Raw genomic sequence first — 25,318 nt, forward strand, 5'->3', positions numbered from 1 at the left:
CATGGTTTTAAAAGGAGATGAACAGTTAAACTTGTATTTACGGTGGCATAGCTGAATAAGGAGTGAATACCACGAACCCCAAACACTGTTGTGTCCTTACCACACACAATAGACCAACTGACTGATCAATATTCACACCCCAACACTGTATGAGAAATTTTCCTTTAGCTTCGCTCTGGTTTTCTTCTTCTGTTTGCAGTATTCTCAGTGTGAAGCATGTTGTGGTTCTTTTAAGGTGGTATTGAGTCAGACCTGATGTTTTACCATAACATAATGGTCAAATATTATACGTATCACTAGATACGTGTTGTTTTTGAGGTGGTATGGAGAGGAATGTGATATGTTTAAGGTGGTATTGAGTGAGATGTGTTGTTTTAAGGTGGTATCAAGCAGAATATTGTGCTTTTACACATTACACAATGCGATCTTTGTGAAATGTGGTGAAGTTGTAGCAATATATTTGAAGTGTATTGATTATTGGTTAGGGTCGGCAAGGTGGCGCAGCAGGTAGTGTCGCAGTCACACAGCTCCAGGGACCTGGTAGGTGGATTGGCGACTCAAAAGTGTCCGTAGGTGTGAATGTGTGTGTCTGTGTTGCCCTGTGAAGGACTGGCGCCCCCTCCAGGGTGTATTCCCGCCTTGCGCCCAATGATTCCAGGTAGGCTCTGGACCCACCGCGACCCTGAACTGGATAAGCGCTTTCAGACAATGAATGAATGATTATTGGTTATGTGTTATGTGATTATGGGTTTGTTTGAGCCTTGCTGTCACTAGCCAATCAAAGCTGCCCTTATCAAATTCCTCCATAAGTTTATAGGGCTAAATCTTAAGATTTTAAATGGGTTTTACTGGTTCTGTTTATGAAATCTATGGTTTCTGTGTTGCATTTTGGCAGATTCACATGCAAACTCTGCTTAAGGCTGTATGCTAAGCCTAGATACAGAGCAGAAGTGATGTAGACCCAGTTGCATAGATTCGAGTTGCCTATAAAACCGAACAACCATTCACGTACCTGATAAATCATCAGAAGGAAGCTCTGGCAGTCTGCAGTGATATCAGATGCACAGTAGAGTGCAGGAACCTTATTAAAGGACGTGAGTTAAATTTAGGGAATCGTTTCCTTCAGAAGTGTTTGAAAATTACATCTTGTTGCCCACTGCTACCTGTTCTGTGATTTGAAACTGAATGGAGCGTCTTATTCAGCAGTTCTTTCTGACCTTCCAGTTCCATCTTTTTGTTTATTTTATGTTTATTTAACTTTGAATGCTGAAGTAACCCCAGGCACCACAATGTAATTACTTCACAATTTAAGGTGGAACTGTTTTGTGCTTATTATGAAGCAAAGCATCGTAATACATTGAAACTATATTAAAGTAAGATTATACAGCAGTGCCATAGTTTTTAAAGGAGACATTTCTGATTGAGTATTCACAAAGCATTCATAACACCCTGCTTTAACACTTGGTCCCACCCCTCTATCCCAACAAGAATTGAGACACAATACTCTTCTCTTCTCTTCTCCTTTCCTCTCTTCTCTTTTCTTCTCTTTCCCTCTTCTCTTTTCTTCTCATCTCCTTTCCTCTCTTCTCCTCTCCTCTTCTCTCTTCTCCTCTCCTCTCTTCCCCTCTCTTCTCCTCTCCTCTCTTCCCCTCTCCTCTTATATTATCTTCTCTCCTCCTCTCCTCTCTTCTCTTCTCTTCTCTTCTCCTTTCCTCCTCTCTTCTCTTCTCTTCTCTTCTCTTCTCCTTTCCTCTCTTCTCTTCTCCTCTCCTCTCTTCTCCTCTCCTCTCTTCTCCTCTCCTCTCTTCTCCTCTCTTCTCTTCCCCTCTTCTTTCCTCTCTTCCCCTCTCCTCTCTTTTATCTTCTCTCCTCTTCTCTTCTCATTTCCTCTCTTCTCTTCTCTTCTCATTTCCTCTCTTCTCTTCTCTTCTCCTTTCCTCTCTTCTCATCTCTTCTCTTATCCTTTCCTCTCCTCTCTTCTCTTCTCATCTCCTTTCCGCTCTTCTCCTCTCCTGAAATTTGTTCGCACCCACGTTTAGCTCAAAATTTCTCATGGTTATTTCAATACGTTGTTGTTACGAGATCACATCTAGCTGCACATGACTAGGAGCTCTATAGACTGCATTGTCTGAAAAATGTATAATGTAATCTTATGAAATGTATTCAAATATTCAGCTGAATTAAGGAAAATGTGTATTTATGTAAACTGTGTGTGTGTGTGTGTGTGTGTGTGAGTGTGTGTGAGTGTATGCATATTTTTGTGTTAGTGGGTGTGAGATGTGATGCGTAAATGAAGCGAATGATAGAAGATATAATCTGAGCTATGGATATTTGTGTCTGTCAGAGCGCACGCATGTGTGTGTCTGTGTGTGTGTGTGTGTGTGTGTGTGCTCCATGGTAACTCTCTATTTGATCCTACAGGTATGTAACTGAGTTTGTAAACCTAGGCAATGTGTCAGCTCTCCGCACTTTCAGAGTGCTCAGAGCGTTGAAAACAATCTCAGTTATCCCAGGTAAGGGATGTGCGTGCGTGTGTGTGCGTGTAGGCGTGCGCATGCCTCCTTATTGCGCACGTGTGTGTGTGCGCAAGCACAAGGTGTCAGTCAGGTGTGCGTCTGTGTGTGTGTGTATGCGTGACGTTTCCCTTCTTGCTGCCTTTGTCTTGTCCTAATGTTTTGTGTGTGTGTGTGTGTGTGTGTGTGTGTGTGTGATTCCCCCCCTACCTTATCCCTCCCTCCCCTCCTTACAGATATGTAACTGAATTTGTGGATCTGGGCAATGTCTCTGCACTGAGAACCTTCAGGGTTCTACGAGCACTCAAAACAATTTCTGTCATCCCAGGTGAGAGCTAGCTCACAGCTCACAGCTCAAGGCCAGAGGCTGCCTCTCTATCCATCCGAACTCTCGCTCACGCCATCCCCTCCTCCGCTGGCCTTTCTCTGTCATTCTGTCGCTCCTAGCGGCCCGAGAAAGCAGGAATCCATTCGCACGGAAAAGCAAAAGGGGGGAGGGGGTGGGGAAGAAGGATTCCAGGCTTTTGTAGAGCACTCTTTGTAATGTTCCTTATTCCTTCTGTTAGATTCCGCTCTGTTATTTCCCAGAGATCATGTCTTGGGGAATAGATGGGCCATTTTGATTTGTGTTATTGTTTTGCATGAGACATTGCTAAAGGCTACAGCGTGATGTCTTGGAGGAGTTTTATTATCTCTCTTCTCTTCTCTTCACTTCTGTTCTCTTCCCTTCTCCTCTTCTCCTTCCCTCTCCTCTCTTTTCTTCTGATCTCCTTTCCTCTCTTCTCATCTCCTCTTCTCTCTTCTCCTCTCCTCTCTTCCCCTCTTCTTTCCTCTCTTCCCCTCTCCTTTCTTCTTTTATCTTTTCTCCTCCTCTCCTCTTTCTTTCTCTTCTCTTCTCCTCTCTTCCCTTCTATCTTCTGTTCTCCTCTCTTCTCTCCCCCTTTCCTCCTCTCTTCTCTTCTCCTTTCTTCTATTCTCTTCTTTTCTCCTTTCCTCTCCTCTCTTCTTTTCTCATCTCCTTTCCTCTCTTCTCCTTTCCTCTCCTCTATTCTCTTCTCTTCTCCTCTCCTCTCTTCCCCTCTCTTCTCCTCTCGTCTCCTTCCATCTCCTCTCTTTTCTTCTCATCTCCTTTCCTCTCTTCTCCTCTCTTCTCTCTTCTCCTCTCCTCTCTTCCCCTTTCTTCTCCTCTCCTCTCTTCCCCTCTCTTCTCTTCCCCTCTTCTTTCCTCTCTTCCCCTTTCCTCTTTTCTCTTATCTTCTCTCCTCCTCTCCTCTCTTCCTTTCTCTTCTCTTCTCCTCTCTTCTCTTCTATCTTCTGTTCTCCTTCTCTTCCCATTTCCTCTCTTCTCTTCTCCTTTCTTTATTTCTATTCTCTAGCCCTCTCTTTGTTTTTTCCCCTCTTTATCTTTTCTCTTCTCTTTATCACTTTTCTTTCTTACTTTTCTTTGTTCTTCTCTTGCTTACTTTTTTTCTCTCTCTCTCTCTCTCTCTCTCTCTCTCTCTCTCTCTCTCTCTTCTCCTCTTCCTTGTCTGTCTCCTGTTTGAGATCTGTGTGCATGCGCACCGTCGCCAGTCTGTATTCCTTTGTGTTGTGTAAGTGTGAGGCATGGCAGGACTTTGCCATGACACACACACTCACACACACATGAAGCACACACACCGCACATTTGCACATACTCATACACTATTTAAGCCCAGTCACACGCTGGCGAAACCCACACAAACACCTAAATGCAATCACCACACTGCATGCTTCAATGTTTTTTAACAAGCAGCAACTCCAAATCTAACGCACTAATAATGCACACACTTTCATTACACTTTCACTACGAGCAAATACTAAACCTGCTCATCTGCTAAACTGGTTTAATAATGACTACGTGGCTGGTGTCACAATAATAGCAACACTGAGTAATAATCATGCTTGCGTACAACATTCATCAGCTTCATAAACGTAAGACCACACCACTTGCCTATTTCATATGAGATATTAATGTCCAATAGTAAGTCCAATGTCCATACTTTGGCTAAATGTGTATATTTTTAGGGTGTAAGGCAAACAAAGTTTAAACTGACCTTTATCATGCAGTCTTTTAAACCCGGAGTAATGTTGTCAAGGAGACCGTATGAGTGAGGGTATTTGTGGGTGTGTGAGCGTGCCTGGGTGTGTATGACGTGTGGCATGTGTCCCTGCAGGCCTGAAGACTATCGTGGGGGCTCTCATCCAGTCAGTGAAGAAGCTGTCGGATGTGATGATCCTGACTGTCTTTTGCCTGAGTGTGTTTGCGCTAATTGGCCTGCAGCTGTTCATGGGGAACCTGCGGCAGAAGTGTGTGAGGATTCCGCTCAGCTCGGACAACTCGACCGGAACGTCCAACTCCAGCTCGGGCATAGAACTGTCCAACATCACCAACAGCTTCAACTGGACGGAGTACATTCTTGATGAGAGTAAATGCACATGAGATACATTCATTTCACTTCTCTGTTACTGAGTGGACGCACCCTTAAAGCAACAATAGGTCACATTTTTACCTTAAAATTACAGCTTCAGAATCATTGTGATGCTACACAGACCTGTAATGGGGAGTCCTCGACCTTCTTTGATCTTCCAGGGTCAGCACTGAGCACTGTAGAAACTGCACTATGTAAATTTGGAGAGGGATAAGAAACCAGGGCAGCGCTGTACAAGTGAATTAAACTATGCAAATGTAGGGGGAACACCAGAGTTAAAATACCAAATCTTAACTTGTGTTCCGACATTTCTTTATAGATTTTAATCATATCCCTTATTTTTAAATAAAAGAATGAAGTCATGCAAAGTCTGTAACGCAAACCTTTTGTGTTTTTTACTCCTCGTCTAATTTAGTCGAATTGAACTGGCTAAAGTTTTGGTTTGGTTTGTTAGCTTCTTAAATCGTAAATGAACAGACACAGGTCGTGTATTTAATGGACAACATGACCCATGCTTGGGCGGCACGGTGGTGCAGCAGGTAGTGTCGCAGTCACATAGCTCCAGGGGCCTGGAGGTTGTGGATTCGATTCCCGCTTGATTCCGGGTGACTGTATGTGAGGAGTGTGGTGTGTTCTCCCTGTATCTGCGTGGGTTTCCTCCGGGTGACTGTCTGTGAGGAGTGTGGTGTGTTCTCCCTGTGTCTGCGTGGGTTTCCTCCGGGTGACTGTCTGTGAGGAGTGTGGTGTGTTCTCCCTGTGTCTGCGTGGGTTTCCTCCGGGTGACTGTCTGTGAGGAGTGTGGTGTGTTCTCCCTGTGTCTGCATGGGTTTCCTCCGGGTGACTGTCTGTGAGGAGTGTGGTGTGTTCTCCCTGTGTCTGCGTGGGTTTCCTCCGGGTGACTGTCTGTGAGGAGTGTGGTGTGTTCTCCCTGTGTCTGCGTGGGTTTCCTCCGGGTGCTCCGGTTTCCTCCCACAGTTCAAAATCACACGTTGGTAGGTGGATTGGCGACTCAAAAGTGTTCGTAGGTGTGAGTGTGTGAGTGAATGTGTGTGAGTGTGTCTGTGTTGCCTTGTGAAGGACTGGCGCCCCCTCCAGGGTGTATTCCCGCCTTGCGCCCAATGATTCCAGGTAGGCTCTGGACCCACCGCGACCCTGAACTGGATAAGCGCTTACAGATAATGAATAGATGAATGACCCATGCTTTAACTTGTCCATTTCACATTAAAGTGGGATGTGAACCTATGTGATACATGGGCTTTTTAGGGACTTTTCCCTTCTGTCTTTACTCCTCGGAAACATTCCTACTAATATTTGATATTCTTACTTTTCTAGTAAGTGTTTGCAGATAAACATGGCAGGATGTTAAGTTACTGCAGAAGGAAAGGCATGATGGGCTTGTGACAGGCAGTATATACCATATATGTGTGTGTGTGTGTGTGTGTGTGTGTGTGTGTGTGTGTGTGTACGACTATGTGTGTCTCTCTTTGTGAGTTAGTTCGTAAATATGTGTCACCCTCAGATTTGTGGTGACACAAGACAGCCGTGGGGCCAGGGGAAGTATACCACTGGTCCAAGTCAAATGAGTCACTGGGTGCTTGGAGCATCTCTATGTCTATGTGTGATTGTGTGTGTGTGTGTGTGTGTGTGTGTGTGTTTGCACGACCTCTCTGCCTCAGGGAGTGAGCTCATGGTTTGCGTAGTTCAAAGGCCAAACTTAGTTTGGACACAGATACACTCCCTGGGAGCTACAACTACAACAAGTCCAAGAACAAATTGCATATAAATCATCTCCATTCCTTGTTTACGCCTTCAATTTCTGTTGTTTTCTCCCCTTCAGGTAATCATTATTTCCTCCCCAACCGCAGAGATGCTTTGCTGTGTGGGAATGCCAGTGATGCAGGGTAGGAATTGTCCAGTGTGTTGTATCTAAGGCACACCTCTTTTTTTCGTTGGTTTGAAAAGTGTATATTTTTCACTGATGGATCACACAGAAACGTAATTGTGATCTGTGCTCGTGATTGGATTCTGCAGGCAGTGTCCAGAGGGGTTTTCATGCATCAAGGCTGGACGGAACCCTGACTATGGCTACACGAGCTTTGACACATTCAGCTGGGCCTTCCTGTCCCTCTTCCGCCTCATGACACAGGACTTCTGGGAAAATCTATACCAACAGGTGTGTATCTGCTTTTTCCACCTGTTAAACCTCATACAAACTACAGGTGGAAATCATAACACACATGGCATAAACTGCATCAAGTTGTTATGTAATTTTAAATAAACTTTTTTATGTGGTTACGGTGGAGCAGCAGGTTAGTGTCGCAGTCACACAGCTCCAGGGACCTGGAGGTTGTGAGTTCGATTCCTGCCCCGGGTGACTGTCTGTGAGGAGTGTGGTGTGTTCTCCCTGTGTCTGCGTGGGTTTCCTCCGGGTGACTGTCTGTGAGGAGTGTGGTGTGTTCTCCCTGTGTCCGCATGGGTTTCCTCCGGGTGACTGTCTGTGAGGAGTGTGGTATGTTCTCCCTGTGTCTGCGTGGGTTTCCTCCAGGTTCTCTGGTTTCCTCCCACAATCCAAAAACACACGTTGGTAGGTGGATTGGCGACTCAAAAGTGTCCGTAAGTGTGAGTGAATGTGTGTGTGTGTGTGTGTGTTGCCCTGTGAAGGGGTTCGTTTCCTGCCCCGGGTGACTGTCTGTGAGGAGTGTGGTGTGTTCTCCCTGTGTCTGCGTGGGTTTCCTCCGGGTGACTGTCTGTGAAGAGTGTGGTGTGTTCTCCCTGTGTCTGCATGGGTTTCCTCCGAGTGACTGTCTGTGAGGACTGTGGTGTGTTCTCCCTGTGTCCGTGTGGGTTTCCTCTGGGTGACTGTCTGTGAGGAGTGTGGTGTGGTCTGCGTGGGTTTCCTCCGGGTGACTGTCTGTGAGGAGTGTGGTGTGTTCTCCCTGTGTCTGCATGGGTTTCCTCCGGGTGACTGTGTCTGTGACTCCGGTTTCCTCCCACAGTCCAAGAACACGTGTTGGTAGGTGGATTGGCGACTCAAAAGTGTGTGAGTGAATGTGTGAGTGTTGCCCTGTGAAGGACTGGCGCCCCCTCCAGGGTATATTCCCGCCTTGCGCCCAATGATTCCAGGTAGGATCTGGACCCACCACGACCCTGAACTGGATAAAGGTTACAGATAATGAATGAACACTTTACTGACACTTCATAAATTGATGTTAATTGAAAATAGTACATGGCTTAAATTAGCTGTAGGTGAAGCATGTTTGTCTGTTTCTTTCTGTTAACCCCCTCACAGTCCAGCGTTCTCTGGACCTACAGTTCACATCTGTATCTGTTCAGTTCAGTAAATTGCTGTCTTTTGAATTATTGTATATTATACCACAGTTAGTTCCAACCCTGCATTGTGATTGGCTGAGAGACATTCCAGGAGTGCCAATATTACACGATAATAGCACGCTGACCGAAGCTCTTCAGGTATCACTCCGCAAAATATATGTAACCTAGCCATAACGCCAGCGCTTACAAGACTGCACCATGTCTGGACTTTTTCACCAAAAAAAGTCTTTTTCATTTTCCATTCACACACTTGATTTGAACAGAGTAAAGAGTTATGGTGCAGTGGACCCTGCTTTCTGATTTGTAAACAAAAGAAAATACATAATATAAAAAAACGCAAAGTGCCACGTCTATGTGGTTTCTGTGATTGTGTTTAATTCGAGTCGAGGCGTGTCACTTTTCTCCACTGCTCTCGTTCACCAGCTCCGCATCAAGGCTTTGGAGCGATACTCTAAAATACTCACTTTTAACTTAAACAGAGAGAACTTGGGATTGTTTAGTGTATGATATATATATATCACTACGATCTGAATCCGCTGTAAACTATGATTAAACTATGACATTTTATTGACTCGATGCGTTTATCTCTGCTTCTGTCCTGAGTTAGAGAGGTGTAACATCGCACAAGCTAAAGATCCAGAGTTCGTTGAAAAGAGCAAAAAAGAATTTGTGATGGAATGGAAGTATATTTCCTCACGGAAAATTGATAAACAAAAAAAAAACGTTCATATTCTTCTTTATCTTAAAATCTAATAATAAACGGCGATAATGAACTGTGGTATAATCGCAGTAATACTCTCGAGGGTCGTGCTGTAACGTGAGATCACAGGTCATAGCACTCCCTCTCGTGTAATATTATTGCATAAGTAATTTCTGTAAAATATAAAGTGAATTTAAAGGTATGATGACTGTTTAAACATTGGTTTTATTTTATCTTTCAGACTCTTCGTGCTGCTGGAAAGCCCTACATGGTGTTTTTTGTGTTGGTCATATTCTTGGGCTCCTTCTACTTGGTGAATCTCATCCTGGCTGTGGTGGCTATGGCTTACGATGAGCAGAACCAGGCTACCATTGAGGAGGCCCAACAGAAAGAGGAGGAGTTCCAAGCCATGCTGGAGCAGCTTAAGAGGCAGCAGGAGGAGGCACAGGTTAACAGACACACACAGACCTACATTTACTAACAGGAGGGGTAATTTTGGAATTTGAATCGGGGTAAAACTTTCATTATAATTAACAGTAGTGAGCTAGGCTACGGATATTGATGGTCTCTGTATTTAAATTCAGGCACTGTCTACTATTACATTTTGTACCATGTACTTCTGTCTTTTGAATACTTCTCTTGTTTTATTCATTCATTCATTCATTATCTGTAAGCGCGGTGGGTACAGAGCCTACCTGGAATCATTGGGCGCAAGGCGGGAACACACCCTGGAGGGGGCGCCAGTCCTTCACAGGGCAACACACACACACATTCACTCACACACTCTCACCTACGGACACTTTTGAGTCGCCAATCCACCTACCAACGTGTGTTTTTGGACTGTGGGAGGAAACCGGAGCACCCGGAGGAAACCCATGCGGACACAGGGAGAACACACCACACTCCTCACAGACAGTCACCCGGAGGAAACCCACACAGACACAGGGAGAACACACCGCACTCCTCACAGACAGTCACCTGGAGGAAACCCACGTGGACACAGGGAGAACACACCACACTCCTCACAGACAGTCACCTGGAGGAAACCCACACAGACACAGGGAGAACACACCACACTCCTCACAGACAGTCACCTGGAGGAAACCCAAGCAGACACAGGGAGAACACACCACACTCCTCATAGACAGTCACCCGGAGGAAACCCACGCGGATACAGGGAGAACACACCACACTCCTCATAGACAGTCACCCGGAGGAAACCCACACAGACACAGGGAGAACACACCACACTCCTCATAGACAGTCACCCGGAGGAAACCCACGCAGACACAGAGAGAACACACCACACTCCTCACAGACAGTCACCTGGAGGAAACCCACGCAGACACAGGGAGAACACACCACACTCCTCATAGACAGTCACCCGGAGGAAACCCACGCGGATACAGGGAGAACACACCACACTCCTCATAGACAGTCACCCGGAGGAAACCCACACAGACACAGGGAGAACACACCACACTCCTCATAGACAGTCACCCGGAGGAAACCCACACAGACACAGGGAGAACACACCACACTCCTCAAAGACAGTCACCCAGAGGAAACCCACACAGACACAGGGAGAACACAACACACTTCTCATAGACAGTCACCCGGAGGAAACCCACGCAGACACAGGGAGAACACACCACACTCCTCATAGACAGTCACCCGGAGGAAACCCACACAGACACAGGGAGAACACACCACACTCCTCATAGACAGTCACCCGGAGGAAACCCACGCAGACACAGGGAGAACACACCACACTCCTCATAGACAGTCACCCGGAGGAAACCCACACAGACACAGGGAGAACACAACACACTTCTCATAGACAGTCACCTGGAGGAAACCCACGCAGACACAGGGAGAACACACCACACTCCTCATAGACAGTCACCCGGAGGAAACCCACGCGGATACAGGGAGAACACACCACACTCCTCACAGACAGTCACCTGGAGGAAACCCACGCAGACACAGGGAGAACACACCACACTCCTCATAGACAGTCACCCGGAGGAAACCCACGCGGATACAGGGAGAACACACCACACTCCTCATAGACAGTCACCCGGAGGAAACCCACACAGACACAGAGAGAACACACCACACTCCTCATAGACAGTCACCCGGAGGAAACCCACACAGACACAGGGAGAACACACCACACTCCTCAAAGACAGTCACCCAGAGGAAACCCACACAGACACAGGGAGAACACAACACACTTCTCATAGACAGTCACCCGGAGGAAACCCACGCAGACACAGAGAGAACACACCACACTCCTCATAGACAGTCACCCGGAGGAAACCCACACAGACACAGGGAGAACACACCACACTCCTCATAGACAGTCACCCGGAGGAAACCCACGCAGACACAGGGAGAACACACCACACTCCTCATAGACAGTCACCCGGAGGAAACCCACACAGACACAGGGAGAACACAACACACTTCTCATAGACAGTCACCTGGAGGAAACCCACGCAGACACAGGGAGAACACACCACACTCCTCATAGACAGTCACCTGGAGGAAACCCACGCGGATACAGGGAGAACACACCACACTCCTCATAGACAGTCACCCGGAGGAAACCCACACAGACACAGGGAGAACACACCACACTCCTCATAGACAGTCACCCGGAGGAAACCCACACAGACACAGGGAGAACACACCACACTCCTCAAAGACAGTCACCCAGAGGAAACCCACACAGACACAGGGAGAACACAACACACTTCTCATAGACAGTCACCCGGAGGAAACCCACGCAGACACAGGGAGAACACACCACACTCCTCATAGACAGTCACCCGGAGGAAACCCACACAGGAGAACACACCACACTCCTTATAGACAGTCACCCGGAGGAAACCCACGCGGACACAGGGAGAACACACCACACTCCTTATAGACAGTCACCCGGAGGAAACCCACACAGACACAGGGAGAACACACCACACTCCTCATAGACAGTCACCCGGAGGAAACCCACACAGGAGAACACACCACACTCCTTATAGACAGTCACCCGGAGGAAACCCACGCGGACACAGGGAGAACAAACCACACTCCTTATAGACAGTCACCCGGAGGAAACCCACGCGGACACAGGGAAAACACACCACACTCCTCACAGACAGTCACCCGGAGGAAACCCACACAGACACAGGGAGAACACACCACACTCCTCACAGACAGTCACCCGGAGGAAACCCACGCAGACACAGGGAGAACACACCACACTCCTCACAGACAGTCACCCGGAGGAAACCCACACAGACACAGGGAGAACACACCACACTCCTCATAGACAGTCACCTGGAGGAAACCCACGTGGACACAATGAGAACACACCACACTCCTCACAGACAGTCACCCGGAGGAAACCTGCTGCGCCACCATGCCACCCTTCTCTTATTTTACTTCACATTTATATTTTTGTATTGAACTGCATGTGAATTAAAATATTCATATTTAAGTTACACTCCATCAAACCTTGCTTTAATCTGACACCACTTAGCGACAGTTCTACACCATCAAATCCACTTATTACATGCAAAGAATGGCGTGCACTCTCTCAAAGCTGAAACACGATGGGCCCTTCATTTTTCTTGAGATACAAGACTGGTCATTATTTTTGCGAGGCAGCAATGTGGATAAATCTTCAGTGTCATGCTGCAAGTAAATAACTTTTACCTTAAAAGTTCTAGAAAGCTGGTATAACTCCCGACACACCAATGACACGCACATGCCCCAGCATTCATTTTTCACACTTGAAACCTTACAGATTTCCCGATCGTCGTGCATGTTCATTAGTTCATCTTTCCTTCCTGTTCTTCATCCTCTTTGGTGTTGTTCTGTGCACTGGTGTGGCTAATGTTCCTCTGTTACCATAGAAACCAAAGCAGATAAGCAGAGAAAGAGTCACCCTCCTAAGAGTAAACAGTGTGAGAAACAGGAATGCAAAGTACACCAAATGGTGGTGTATATGTCCATGTGTAGACCAGTTCATAAGATTCAGAGAAAAGTTATATATAGTTGTGTCAGGGTTTGTAGCATGTGCCCTGTAGATTAATAGAAGTTAAAGCTCCCGTCTGGTTTCCATCCACATGTTGGTAGGTGAATTGGCTATGCGAATGTGTCCATAGGTGAGTGTGTAAAGGACTGGAGCCCAGTCCATGGTGTATTCCAGCCTCAAGGGTGACCCACAGTGACCCTGAACCTAATGAAGTGGTTACTGATAATGAATAAATGAATGGAGGCTCAATTCAGATCGTACTGAGGTTTGACCAGTTCGACAGTCAGTTGGTTTCCCTTTTGTCCCACTTTGTCCCTAAGCATTGCCCCTCCCCATCCTCCTCTTTTCACTCTGTCCTCCCCTTTTCCTCCCACTTTCTCCTCCCCTCCCTCTCCCAGAAAGGTCAAACTGTGGTTGTTCACATTAAGGTCATGAGAGGCACCTAAAGCCTTTTCTGCTTATCGAGGGAATCAAACAATGACTCATGAGTTTGAGAAAGAGTGCTCCATGATAAAATAAAATGATGGTAGAAAGAGCATTAGCTTCATAACGCACTCTTTCTCAGGCTCTTTTCTGTTGTCGTCCCTCACTGTCCGTCTGTCTCCAAAAGCAGAAATTTGGGTCTGTCTGATTCTGCTCTTCATATGTGAGCTTGAATTAAGGCTAGCCCTTGTTGCCCCTGACAACGGTGTCTGCACTGTGGTTGGCTGGCAGGTTGCCGCAGCAGCAGCGACAGAGAGCGGCGAGTACAGCGGGAGGGGCGGGCTGTCGGAGGAGAGTTCCTCTGGGGGGTCCAGACTCAGCTCTAAGAGCGCCAAAGAGCGAAGGAATAGGCGGAAGAAAAGAAAACAAAGGGAGGAGGAGGAAGAGAAGGCAGACCAAGAGAAGTTCCACAAGTCTGAGTCCGAGGACAGCATCAGGCGATCGGGATTCCGCTTCTCCATAGACGCCAACAGACTCTCCTACGAGAAGAAGTGCTCCACCCCAAACCAGGTGACTTCCTGTTTCACACTGACATGGATTTATGGGTAATGAAGTTGGTGCTGTGCATTTCAGATGGTGGGAGCCACCTAATCGTTGAACCAAAAAAAGTCCAGCATGTGTTACATAATGTATTACTGGGAGCTGATGATTTTTATGTCTTTAATAATATTGGCTTAAAAGTTTTTCGTCCTCTCCTTGAGTCTTGCTGGTATTTAAAGTAACACTAGGTAAGATTTGTTATTTTTACTTCTGGGCTGTGTTACATATAATGGGAGCTGGGAATGATGTTACACCATGTTCCACTTAAACATTCATAAAATCTTATACCCCAAGTTTTCATTTTTCGTTTGTACGCGGTTAGCATTGTTAGCGATACCAGTTGATAACAGCATATTTTGTAATATTTTATGCATCCAAACACCATGGAAACTCATCTACATACAGCAATTGGACAGTACTGTTTACGACTGATTTAACGAGATACAAATAGATAGAAGCATTAATAAACTGTGTGATATTACTGCTATAACACACTGTGGATATGTGGGCCGCCATCTTGGATTCTGAACTCAGGGTTGGCGAGGCTCTCCTGCCTTTCTGAGTGGGAAATCCGACTAGTTGGGGTATTCCACTCGAAATTACCTACTTGCAACTCGGAAATTCCAACATCTAATTTCAAATGGAATGCAGCATAAAATCAAGGAGGAGGGGGGAGGTAGGGCAGTAGTTTCCTACCCTCCTCCAAAGGTTACATAATGCAGTTTCTGCAGTGCTGAGCAAGGAGGAGTCACAACACAGGCCCTATTCTTCCTATTACAGCCCAGTTAAACATCACAATCATTTGTAAGCTGTACTTTTAAGGTAAAAATACTGCTTGGCGATCCTTTAAAACATTTTATTCCATAATACATTACAGACCATTTTCAATAAATTGCTTTTAAACAGTGTGTTTTTACCCTGATTCTGATGCTTGTATGTTCTCTATCTTTCAGTCTCTCCTCAGTATCCGAGGTTCTCTGTTCTCTCCACGGAGAAATAGTCGGGCAAGTTTGTTCAGCTTTCGAGGTCGAGCACGAGACTTTGGCTCAGAAAATGATTTCGCGGACGATGAGCACAGTACATTTGAGGACAGTGACAGTCGCCGAGGATCGCTCTTTGTGCCCCGCCGCATCGAAAGGAGGAACTCGACTGTCAGTCAGTGCAGCCTCGCTGCCCCCCGAATCATGCTCCCAGCCAATGGGAAGATGCACTGCACAGTGGACTGCAATGGAGTGGTTTCTTTAGTGGGTGGGACATCTGTGCCTACATCACCGATTGGCCGATTACTTCCTGAGGTATATCTCACGTTAGTACAACAGACTCTGCAGATAAGATTCTTTAGAAGCAGTGGGGGATTAGGTATGGGTAACATAGGCAGCCACCAGGGCGGCGTCTTGCTGGGGGTGGCATGGGCCAGTCACACAAATAGAAAACTTGTATGTGACGTTATGATTTTATTTACTGTGTCACCATGTGAGGTAGGTAAGCTTGTCAGAGTGAGTGGATTTAACTACAGTGTGTACAAAATATAGCTCAATATTCTCTGTGAATATAAACATGAATTCCTGACACCTACCCAGCATGCCTTAAAATTGCCCCTAGCCCTAATCGGAACCGAAACCCTAAACCAGGGCTCACGAATAGGTGGCCCACGCTCCGAGTCTGGACCCAGATGCTGTCCTATCCAGACCTGGACCTGTAACTTTTTTCCAAAATCATTGTTTTATTTGTAAATTTGACTTGAAATGAAAGTTTATAATTTATAATATTTATAAATCTTGTTGTGTATCGAAATGTAATAGAAAGTGTAATTTGATTTGAAATTCAGTTGTTGGCTACATTAAATGTTGCTATAACTACAAGGCTACTTCAATATGCAGGCTATGGCACTGATCATAGCAGGTAATACATTGTGTTCCTGACCTTGGCTTGAGAACATTTTCTCTAACTGGATCTTAATGAATTTTAAATATTTACCCCTGCCCTAAACTTTACTTTAAGCCTAAGAGTTGGGGTTGACTACATGTCTCTCTGCTCAGAGTCAGTGGTAGGTAGGAGCAAGGAAAACTTTCAAACAGTTGCTGTCCAAAGAACAGCATGTACCTCCATTTTTAGATTAATGCATTGTTTAAGGGCGGCACGTTGGTGCAGCAGGTTAGTGTCGCAGTCACACAGACCTGAAGGTTGTGGGTTCGATTCCCGTTCCGGGTGACTGTGTGTGAGGAGTGTGGTGTGTTCTCCCTGTGTCCGCGTGGGTTTCCTCCGGGTGACTGTCTGTGAGGAATTGGTGTGTTCTCCCTGTGTCTGTGTGGGTTTCCTCTGGGTGACTGTCTGTGAGGAGTGTGGTGTGTTCTCCCCGTGTCTGTGTGGGTTTCCTCCGGGTGACTGTCTGTGAGGAATTGGTGTGTTCTCCCTGTGTCTGTGTGGGTTTCCTCTGGGTGACTGTCTGTGAGGAGTGTAGTGTGTTCTCCCCGTGTCTGCGTGGGTTTCCTCCGGGTGACTGTCTGTGAGGAATTGGTGTGTTCTCCCTGTGTCTGCGTGGGTTTCCTCCGGGTGCTCCGGTTTCCTCCCACAGTCCAAAAACACACGTTGGTAGGTGGATTGGTGACTCAAAAGTGTCCGTAGGTGTGAGTGAGTGTGTGTGTTGCCCTGTGAAGGACTAGCACCCCCTCCAGGGTGTATTCCCGCCTTGCGCCCAATGATTCCAGGTAGGCTCTGGACCCACCGCGTCCCTGAATTGGATAAGTGCTTACAGATAATGAATGAATGAATGGATCAATAGAAATGATCCAAAGTTACTTGGAATAAAATGTTTTTACATTAACTTTCCTTCTCCTGTAAAATCACTGTTTTGGAGATACATGCTTTTCTTTAGTCAGCAACAAAATATAAAATAAGCCACATCATAGAATGCTGCCAAATAAACAAAAATAAATTCACTACATAGACATATTTTGGGAGGAGGGGTCTGAAGAGGGGTCTGGCCAAGGCACCACACATGCTACAGCTGCCATGGCTTAGAAGTTACAAGTTGTTGCTATTATTTCTTAAAACTATTGTCACTTGCAATAAGCGAGACATTTAAAAAAAACAGTTTCTGAGCATTAATTAAGTTCTGTTTTTTATTTCTCTCTTTATTTTTGTGCTTACTGTGTCCCCCTCTTTGTCATCCTCCAGGGTACAACTACAGAGTCTGAAGCTCGTAAGAAACGTTCAGGGTCACATCAGGCCTCTGATTACTTGGATGAAACTGTGGCAAGAAAAAGAGCTATGAGTGTGGCCAGCATTCTCACAAACACCATGGAGGGTATGTCACAAACAGACACACTATAGACGTTCAGATGCTGACTCACACTGTTCTAAACTCTGTGTGACCTTTTAAATCCTGTCTGTCGTGCATCTCTCTCGCTTACCTTCACTCACACATGTACAAAGCCATGAATCTGGATCAGCGTTTGGATGTTGTTTTGGAATCTGTGGTGGAGCGATGACTGCATATCACTTCATGATGCCCTTATGTATCTACAGAGCTGGAGGAGTCCAGGCAGAAGTGCCCGCCGTGCTGGTACAAGTTTGCCAACACCTTCCTGATATGGGACTGCTGTCCGCAGTGGCTTAAGGTGAAGCGGATTGTGAGCACTGTGGTGATGGACCCATTTGTAGATTTGGCCATCACCATCTGCATCGTTCTCAACACGCTTTTCATGGCCATGGAACACTACCCCATGACAGAAGAGTTTGATCACGTGCTCTCTGTGGGAAATCTGGTGAGAAACCAAACAAACCATGAGTTAATCCTGCTGCAGACAACAGTATTTCAAGCTTAATTTGTTGTGCAGCCTTTAAATGAAAAGGATGGTGCTTCAGCTTCCTCTAAACACTATAGACACTGTGTGTTCTGTTGATGCGTACTGCTTCTCTGCGTTAAGCTACTCTCAAAATTTAACAGAATAAACATAGACCATATTCAGAATAGAATAGAATATTTATTACCAATTGTTTATTATTTATATCAGAAGTGATTGTTCAAAATATATTGCAAAATCGGTTTGCTGCTCACAACGTGGCAAGAATCCAAATTTTCTGCTCATATCAGTCATAACGACAACATTCTGAGATTTCCTTACTTAAAGGTAACACTAGATAACATTCAAAACCACTGTATGGGGATTTCATGTTTGTATAAAGTAAACGTCTCAGATAATGTTATAACTTTAGATTTATACATCTTATATAAAGTGTTACTACAAGTGTAGCTTACAGGGGTGGGACAATGAAACTGAAACACCTGTCATTGTAGTGTGGGAGGATTCATGGCTAAATTGGAGCAGCCTGGTGGCCATCTTCCTTAATTCCACACTGCACCTGTAAGACCATGTGCATCCAATGGTTCAAACACTGTGTCCTGAAGGCGGTGCCGTGTATCAGGACGACAATGCACCAATACACACAGCAAGACTGGTGAAAGACTGGTTTGATGAACATGAATGTGAAGTTGAACATCTCCCATGGCCTGCACAGTCACCAGATCTAAATATTATTGAGCCACTTTGGGGTGTTTTGGAGGAGCGAGTCAGGAAACGTTTTCCTCCACCAGCATCACGTAGTGACCTGGCCACTATCCTGCAAGAAGAATGGCTTACAATCCCTCTGACCACTGTGCAGGACTTGTATATGTCATTCCCAAGACGAACTGACGCTGTATTGGACGCAAAAGGAGGCCCTACACCATACTAATACATTACTGTGGTCTAAAACCAGGTGTTTCACTTTCATTGTCCAACCCCTGTATATAAAGTGCTAATACAATATTACATATGTATTAATATACGTAATTTTTTTTGCCATTTGAATTGATGCAGCATTTATGAGATGAATGTAATCTGAAAGACATAAAACAGCAAGAACATTTCTCAATTTAGTATATTTATACTTTTATTACTGTTAAAACTACTACGTTTTACTGTATTAACTACTGTTACTAAGAAATCAGACAGTTTGGGTAATATATCAGTTTTATGGACACTTATTCTAGGTTATAGTACGGAACTTCAATTTCTGAACTCAAAAACACAACTGAAGTGTGCTGAGAACTGAAAAGTGTTTCTGTCTCTGTAGGTGTTCACAGGAATCTTCACAGCTGAGATGTGTCTGAAGGTCATTGCCCTGGACCCTTATTACTACTTTCAGGAGGGCTGGAACATATTTGACGGCATCATCGTGAGCTTGAGCTTGATGGAACTGGGCCTGGCCAATGTGGAGGGTCTCTCCGTGCTCAGGTCATTCCGATTGGTGAGGAAATCATCTTTGATTTTTAATCCAAACTATGGTATGGATTAATTTGCATGAACAACTGTTAATTGTTATATTTATTGATAGTTCATCTATCTCAAAGTTTTTACCAAAGTCCACCCATGTGCCTTGTTCTCATCTCGCCTCATTCCTCTGTTATTTAGCTGAGAGTGTTCAAGCTAGCCAAGTCATGGCCTACGCTAAACATGCTGATCAAGATCATTGGGAACTCCGTGGGTGCATTGGGCAACTTGACCCTCGTCCTGGCTATCATTGTCTTCATCTTCGCTGTGGTAGGCATGCAGCTGTTTGGGAAGAGCTACCGTGAATGTGTGTGTAAAATCTCAGAGGATTGTGAGCTGCCGCGCTGGCACATGGTGGACTTCTTTCACTCCTTCCTGATTGTGTTCCGTGTGCTGTGTGGAGAATGGATCGAGACCATGTGGGACTGCATGGAGGTGGCAGGCCAGACCATGTGCCTCATCGTCTTCATGCTAGTCATGGTGATCGGGAACCTGGTGGTAAGAGCCATACGTCTTCCTGCACCCTGCCTTTATTTGTTCTTCTTTTGAGCTCATTTCCTTCTGAACTGATGATAAAGTGTGTGAGAGAAGAGCGTTTTGAGTGCTTCCAGGCAGAAGTGGAATAAATGCGAAAAAAAAAGCTACTTAAATAAGAGTTTGTGAAGTGTTAATTCACTTTTTTCACTCAGTTTCTTAAAATACAACAATGATTATGCTTATGCTATAGCATGTGTAGCATGTATTAATGGTATAAATAAGTTATGTGTGGGCTAATGGACAAAATAGTTTTTATAATTATTCATATATTCCATTTTCATTTTTGAAGATTTTATTCGGGGCAGTTTTAAAGTCTAAACATTTAGGAGAATAAATATTCTTTGTTTATTATCAGAACTATTGATTCTGCTTTGTACTTTAGTTTAGGGAGTCACATGATGTTAGCGGTAACAGGAAGTGACCTCAAGAACAGTGTGGTTCTCTGTAAAGTTGTAAAAATTAGAGAAATCAGTAGCTGCTTTCCAAAGCCTAGGCTGCAGCCGAGGTAGGAGGTGTCCTATGGAGACTCCTTCTTAGTAACTCGATCACACAAATGGAACGGTCTAAATAGGCTGCATTGTGACATCACTGGAAAGGTCTTATCTGCTTTGAAGCACTAACATGACTATAAGTTAAAATAAGTTGTATTTGCTTTTTAATAATGTCCTGTAAGACAGTACTATTTCATTTCAACATTGAAACTTCAACATTAAATCTTTAAATTTCAACTGGGATTAAAAATGACATACTACTAAATATATGCTTTCTGTAGTACTGTAATATGCCAATAAAAGTTTTAATTAAATATGGCATAGAGACAAATTGTTTACTTAATTATTAATTTTACGTTTTACAAGGTAAACAATCTCTTTTGTTTAGAGAATAGTGGGTAACAGAGGGCCATGAAGGATACGTCTGTTGCATCCTTCAAATCACTCTAAACGTAGGCTGCATTTCTCGGCTGTATACGAAGGATCCTTCACGTTGGAACAGCCTTCTATGACGGCTGCCTTTCTCAGCCGCAGCCTAGGCTTTGGATCGTAGCTAATGACCGCACTCTCAGACAATTATCTGTCTCCATCCGGCTCCATTTTTAAATGAAGAATAATCCAACCACTCTACAGTGAATCCTCAAGCATACAGTAGAATAGATAAACCTTAGATAAATCTTTTGTTTTTCTCTTTTTACTTTTCTTTTGTCAGTTTTTAATTATTTTATTTTAAAAATCTCAGCTTTTCACACCTCAGCCTCCTTGCGCTTTGCTGGTTGTTTGGACAGCGTTAGCTAAAGCCTGTCATCTTTGAATAAATATTTGTACAAATAATTTTTAAAGCGGTTTTGTGTAACACATAATTATAATTTTAAAGTCGAATGTAAACATTTTCCCACTTATTTCTAAGTTTATGGTAACTGTTGTGTAGCATTAAAAGTGGCAATTGTCATGTTATTAAACATAAAACCACCTAATAATTAAGTTGTCTAACAATGGAAAGGGAGAATTTATTCTTCACAGAGGTCACAGAGTTCTATTAAGGAAAAATTGCTGCAAATGCATGTGATTTGATTTGTTCTGTCCTTGTGGATAAGATTGACTCCACAAGTACATGAGAGTTTTGGATTAGATGATGTAAAGTGGTGATTTGGATGTTTAATAAAATGACAATTGTCCTTTTTAATGCTACACACCAGTTGCCAAAAAATGAGAAAAGATTGGGAGAATGTTTGGACTTTGAATTAAAATTATACATTACACAAAGATGCTTTATATCTTTTAAATAGTATTTTTAATTAGTACAAGATAACAGGTTTTTAGTTAATACTATTTAAACAGCATTCTAATTGCATGGAGGTTAAGAAAAGTGATTCAAAATTAGGGCGGCACGGTGGTGCAGCAGGTAGTGTCACAGTCACACAGCTCCAGGGACCTGGAGGTTGTGGGTTCGAGTCCTGCTCCGGGTGACTGTCTGTGAGGAGTTTGGTGTGTTCTCTCTGTGTCCGCATGGGTTTCCTCCGGGTGCTCCGGTTTACTCCCACAGTCCAAAAACACACGTTGGTAGGTGGATTGGTGACTCAAAAGTGTCCGTAGGTGTGAGTGTGTGTTGCCCTGTGAAGGACTGGCGCCCCCTCCAGGGTGTTTGATTCCAGGTAGGCTCTGGACCCACTGCGATCCTGAACTGGATAAGCGGTTACAGATAATGAATGATTTAAAATTAAAATAAAATCTCAAAAACATTTACAGGGAAAAAAATTACTGTGATTAAATCAGTAGCAGAAATGTGTTACTTTACACCCTTTTCTGTTGGATGCTCTCAGTTCAGATCTTTCACTGGCTGTGTTCAGGATGCTGTTCAGACTGGGTGTGGCATTTTTATTTTGCCTTGCAGGTGTTGAACCTCTTCCTGGCTCTGCTGCTGAGCTCCTTCAGTGCTGACAACTTGGCTGCCACGGATGATGACAGTGAGATGAACAACCTCCAGATCGCTGTGGGTCGCATCCAGAAGGGCTTTGCCCTGATCAAATCTGCCCTGAGGCAGTTCCTTCAGAGCCTTTTCCTGACCGGCGGTAAACCGGGGGCCCTGGACGAGGAGAAACCCCTGGACGACCTCCACAGTGACGGCAAGGAGAACTGCCTGGCCAACCACGCTCCAGTGGCAGTCGACATAGGCAAAGACTTCCTCAAAGAGGGCTGCGTTTCCCCCGGCAATGGCGTGGAAGGTCACGTAAAGTACGGCATGGAGGAAGGGGACTATATGTCTTTTATCCACAACCCGAGCCTCACTGTCACCGTGCCCATCGCCGTGGGGGAGTCGGACTTCGAGAATCTGAACACGGAAGATTTTAGCAGCGATTCTTCCGATGTGGAAGGCAGCAAAGAGGTAAGGGAGCGTTCTGAAATGGTTGGAAAAGTATCCTGACTGATCATTTTGGTGATGATCTTAAGAATTGAAAGGAGAGGAAAAAATCTTGATGTATGTTTTATTGTGTTTTGTTGTTTTTACAATTTAAATGTATTCAGTGGAACTGTTTTTATGACTTTGTCCCAGAATGGGAGAGCACGTCACTCCGGTATTGCATCAGTTTCTATTACACATGTAGTTCAATGTAATTTGCCTGTGTGTGTGTGTGTGTGTGTGTGTGTGTGTGCGATATCATGGGTGTTGGAGCTCTTATGGAAACAGGTCATAGTCAGCTAGTTAGGACAAACCTATGGGCTTTTTTAGCAGGTACAGCTGCTGAATGTTCTCATTATATTCATACACAGAGTGCAGAACACACACACACAGCACAGAGCAAACAGAGCAGCATTTATTATTTACAATCAACTGAGCAGGGACAGAACCATTCAGCCCAGAGTATGAATGGAGTGAGCTGGCTGAAGAAATTGTTAAATGCAGCATCCTTGCCCAGAGTGAAATTGAGTGTGCTTAAGAATGTGCATGCATATTGTGTGTGCGCGTGTGTGTGTGTGTGTGTGTGTGTGTGTTTGTGCAGGACGCAATACTGTCAGACTGTTTTTAATCTCCTTTCTTCCACTTTGTAATCTTTTCCTGGTGGTGTGTTGAAGTTGCCGACATTGTTATCCATGTTTTGTGAAGTGTGTATCTCTCTGTGTGTGACCTGTTATTGCAGCGTAATGAGAGACGAACCCCAGGTTTTCTCTGAGAGACCCCTGTAAGAGTCTTTCCTCTTCCCACACACTAACCATGAAGACTGTCTCTGTCATCTAAACCCAACCAAACTATCGTCTCTCTCTCTCTCTACTTTCCCTCTCTCATTTTTTCGATCTCTTTTGGAACGGATTGCCCTTTCTTTTCTTTCTATGCCTGTGCCCTCCCCTAATCCCCATACGAACCCCCCCCCCTGCACTGGAGAGAGTCAGCTGTTTAGCGTTTTTGGTTTCATTTGGTCCTTTTTCGTTCTTTTTTACTTGGATTTGTTTCTGTTGTAGCACTGAGCTTCTTTGCAGTATCAACAATCATACGGAATGAGCAAGACCATCATTTCCCATCTATAATTCAAGCCATCGAGCATCTTTACGTTTACTTTTCTTGGTCGTTCTGATTTAGTTTTTTTTTCTTGTTTATTTTTGACTTGATCAGTCAGCCATTGAGCATCCAAAATTGAACAAATTAAAACTGAGTGAGTGAAAAAAGAGAGGGTGTGTACATGTGTGAAAGAGTGAGGGTGAGCGTGTGACTGAGTGAGAAAAGGAATGACTTTGCCTCAGTAGAATTAGGTCATGGCACATATTTGTTTGATTGCATCTTGACATCAAAATGGTCCATAATGGAATGATGAAAGCTGCTTTATAATACTGCAGCATCATAACCAAGAAATTCAACTATCAGCTTGGTATCAACAGGGTTGTTTATTGTACCTTTAATAACTGTCATATGTAGTTTATATATATACACACATTTAAATTTTGTAATGTAAAGTCTAGCTTTGTAAAATTTCAGCAGTTTGTTTGCTGTGATGCAGCCCTTTTGTGGTAACGTTTATATCCATCTTCAATAGGGGACTCAACTTCTTCTGGGCTGTATTTACATTGTTATTTCAGCAGTGTTCTCTTGCCACCGGTTTGGCGTTCGGACCCTAATTGAAACCAAGCTAATTGTTCCTCAAGCTAATGATCTGAGAGCAAACATTGATTTTCAATTTCAAATCTGTTGTGTTTTTGTTTAACCTTGCTTTGGATGAATTTGCATATCTTTCCTAAGCTTGCTTTAATGAAGACGTTTGTTCAAAATAAGCCATAGACGGCTGTCCCTAATTGGATCAAAGAAATCAAAAGCTTAGAGGGGGTGACCGGAGAGTCGGAAAGAAACCTCCATTTCCGAAAATAGTTTTGCTGCTGTGAAGCCTACTGTATATACCACAGGAAATCATTGGTGGAAAAGAAAAGAACAGATCCCAAAACCGGACCAGTTCTGACTGAATGGGCCCGCGCAGCTTTGCCTGTAACATGACAAACATCCCGGAGACATTGTAGAACATTCTGGAACATTCTGAATCTGCACACAGCATGCTTACATCATTCCCCTGCGCCGCATTAGCTGGGTACCACAGCAACCAGCGCTGCCGCTCGGTTTCAGACAGCATTCGGGTGCATTGTTTTCCCTCTGGCCGGCCCGTCGAATCGATCCGGCCGCAGTCACGCCCACGTTGTACAATTCAGCTGCTCTGCAGACGGCGTTCTGGCATGATTACATCATTCCTGTAACACACAGCAGAATTTACAGAGACTGTTTGCTAAACGGAGATGTCACATTGCCTGACAACCATAGCAAGGCATAGACACTTACAATATTCAACAGCTAACTGAGGTTGGTGGAAAACACCACAGTTAGAGTTACAGATAAAATTAGGCTGTGGCTTGATTAAGTCACTCCGCAGAGAACAAATT

At 44.6% G+C, this 25,318-nt stretch overlaps 1 protein-coding gene across 3 annotated transcripts in view; it reads left to right on the plus strand.

The window, feature by feature from the left end:
* Positions 1–25,318, plus strand: part of scn1lab (sodium channel, voltage-gated, type I like, alpha b) — a 51,689-nt gene that overhangs the window by 13,438 nt on the left and 12,933 nt on the right. For 2 of the 3 annotated variants that reach the window (XM_066663306.1, XM_066663308.1), the window contains 12 exons: positions 2,750–2,841; positions 4,709–4,960; positions 6,801–6,864; positions 6,995–7,136; positions 9,235–9,441; positions 13,750–14,028; positions 15,012–15,353; positions 17,236–17,365; positions 17,587–17,825; positions 19,177–19,350; positions 19,515–19,871; positions 22,296–22,787. In XM_066663306.1, coding sequence (XP_066519403.1) covers positions 2,750–2,841; positions 4,709–4,960; positions 6,801–6,864; positions 6,995–7,136; positions 9,235–9,441; positions 13,750–14,028; positions 15,012–15,353; positions 17,236–17,365; positions 17,587–17,825; positions 19,177–19,350; positions 19,515–19,871; positions 22,296–22,787 — 2,770 coding nt within the window. Of the gene's footprint in view, positions 1–2,421; positions 2,514–2,749; positions 2,842–4,708; positions 4,961–6,800; positions 6,865–6,994; positions 7,137–9,234; positions 9,442–13,749; positions 14,029–15,011; positions 15,354–17,235; positions 17,366–17,586; positions 17,826–19,176; positions 19,351–19,514; positions 19,872–22,295; positions 22,788–25,318 lie in introns of all 3 variants that reach the window. The other variant, XM_066663307.1, reaches the window with a different exon arrangement.

This window comes from Hoplias malabaricus, chromosome 3 (genome assembly GCF_029633855.1).
Source record: "Hoplias malabaricus isolate fHopMal1 chromosome 3, fHopMal1.hap1, whole genome shotgun sequence".
NCBI lineage: Eukaryota > Metazoa > Chordata > Actinopteri > Characiformes > Erythrinidae > Hoplias > Hoplias malabaricus.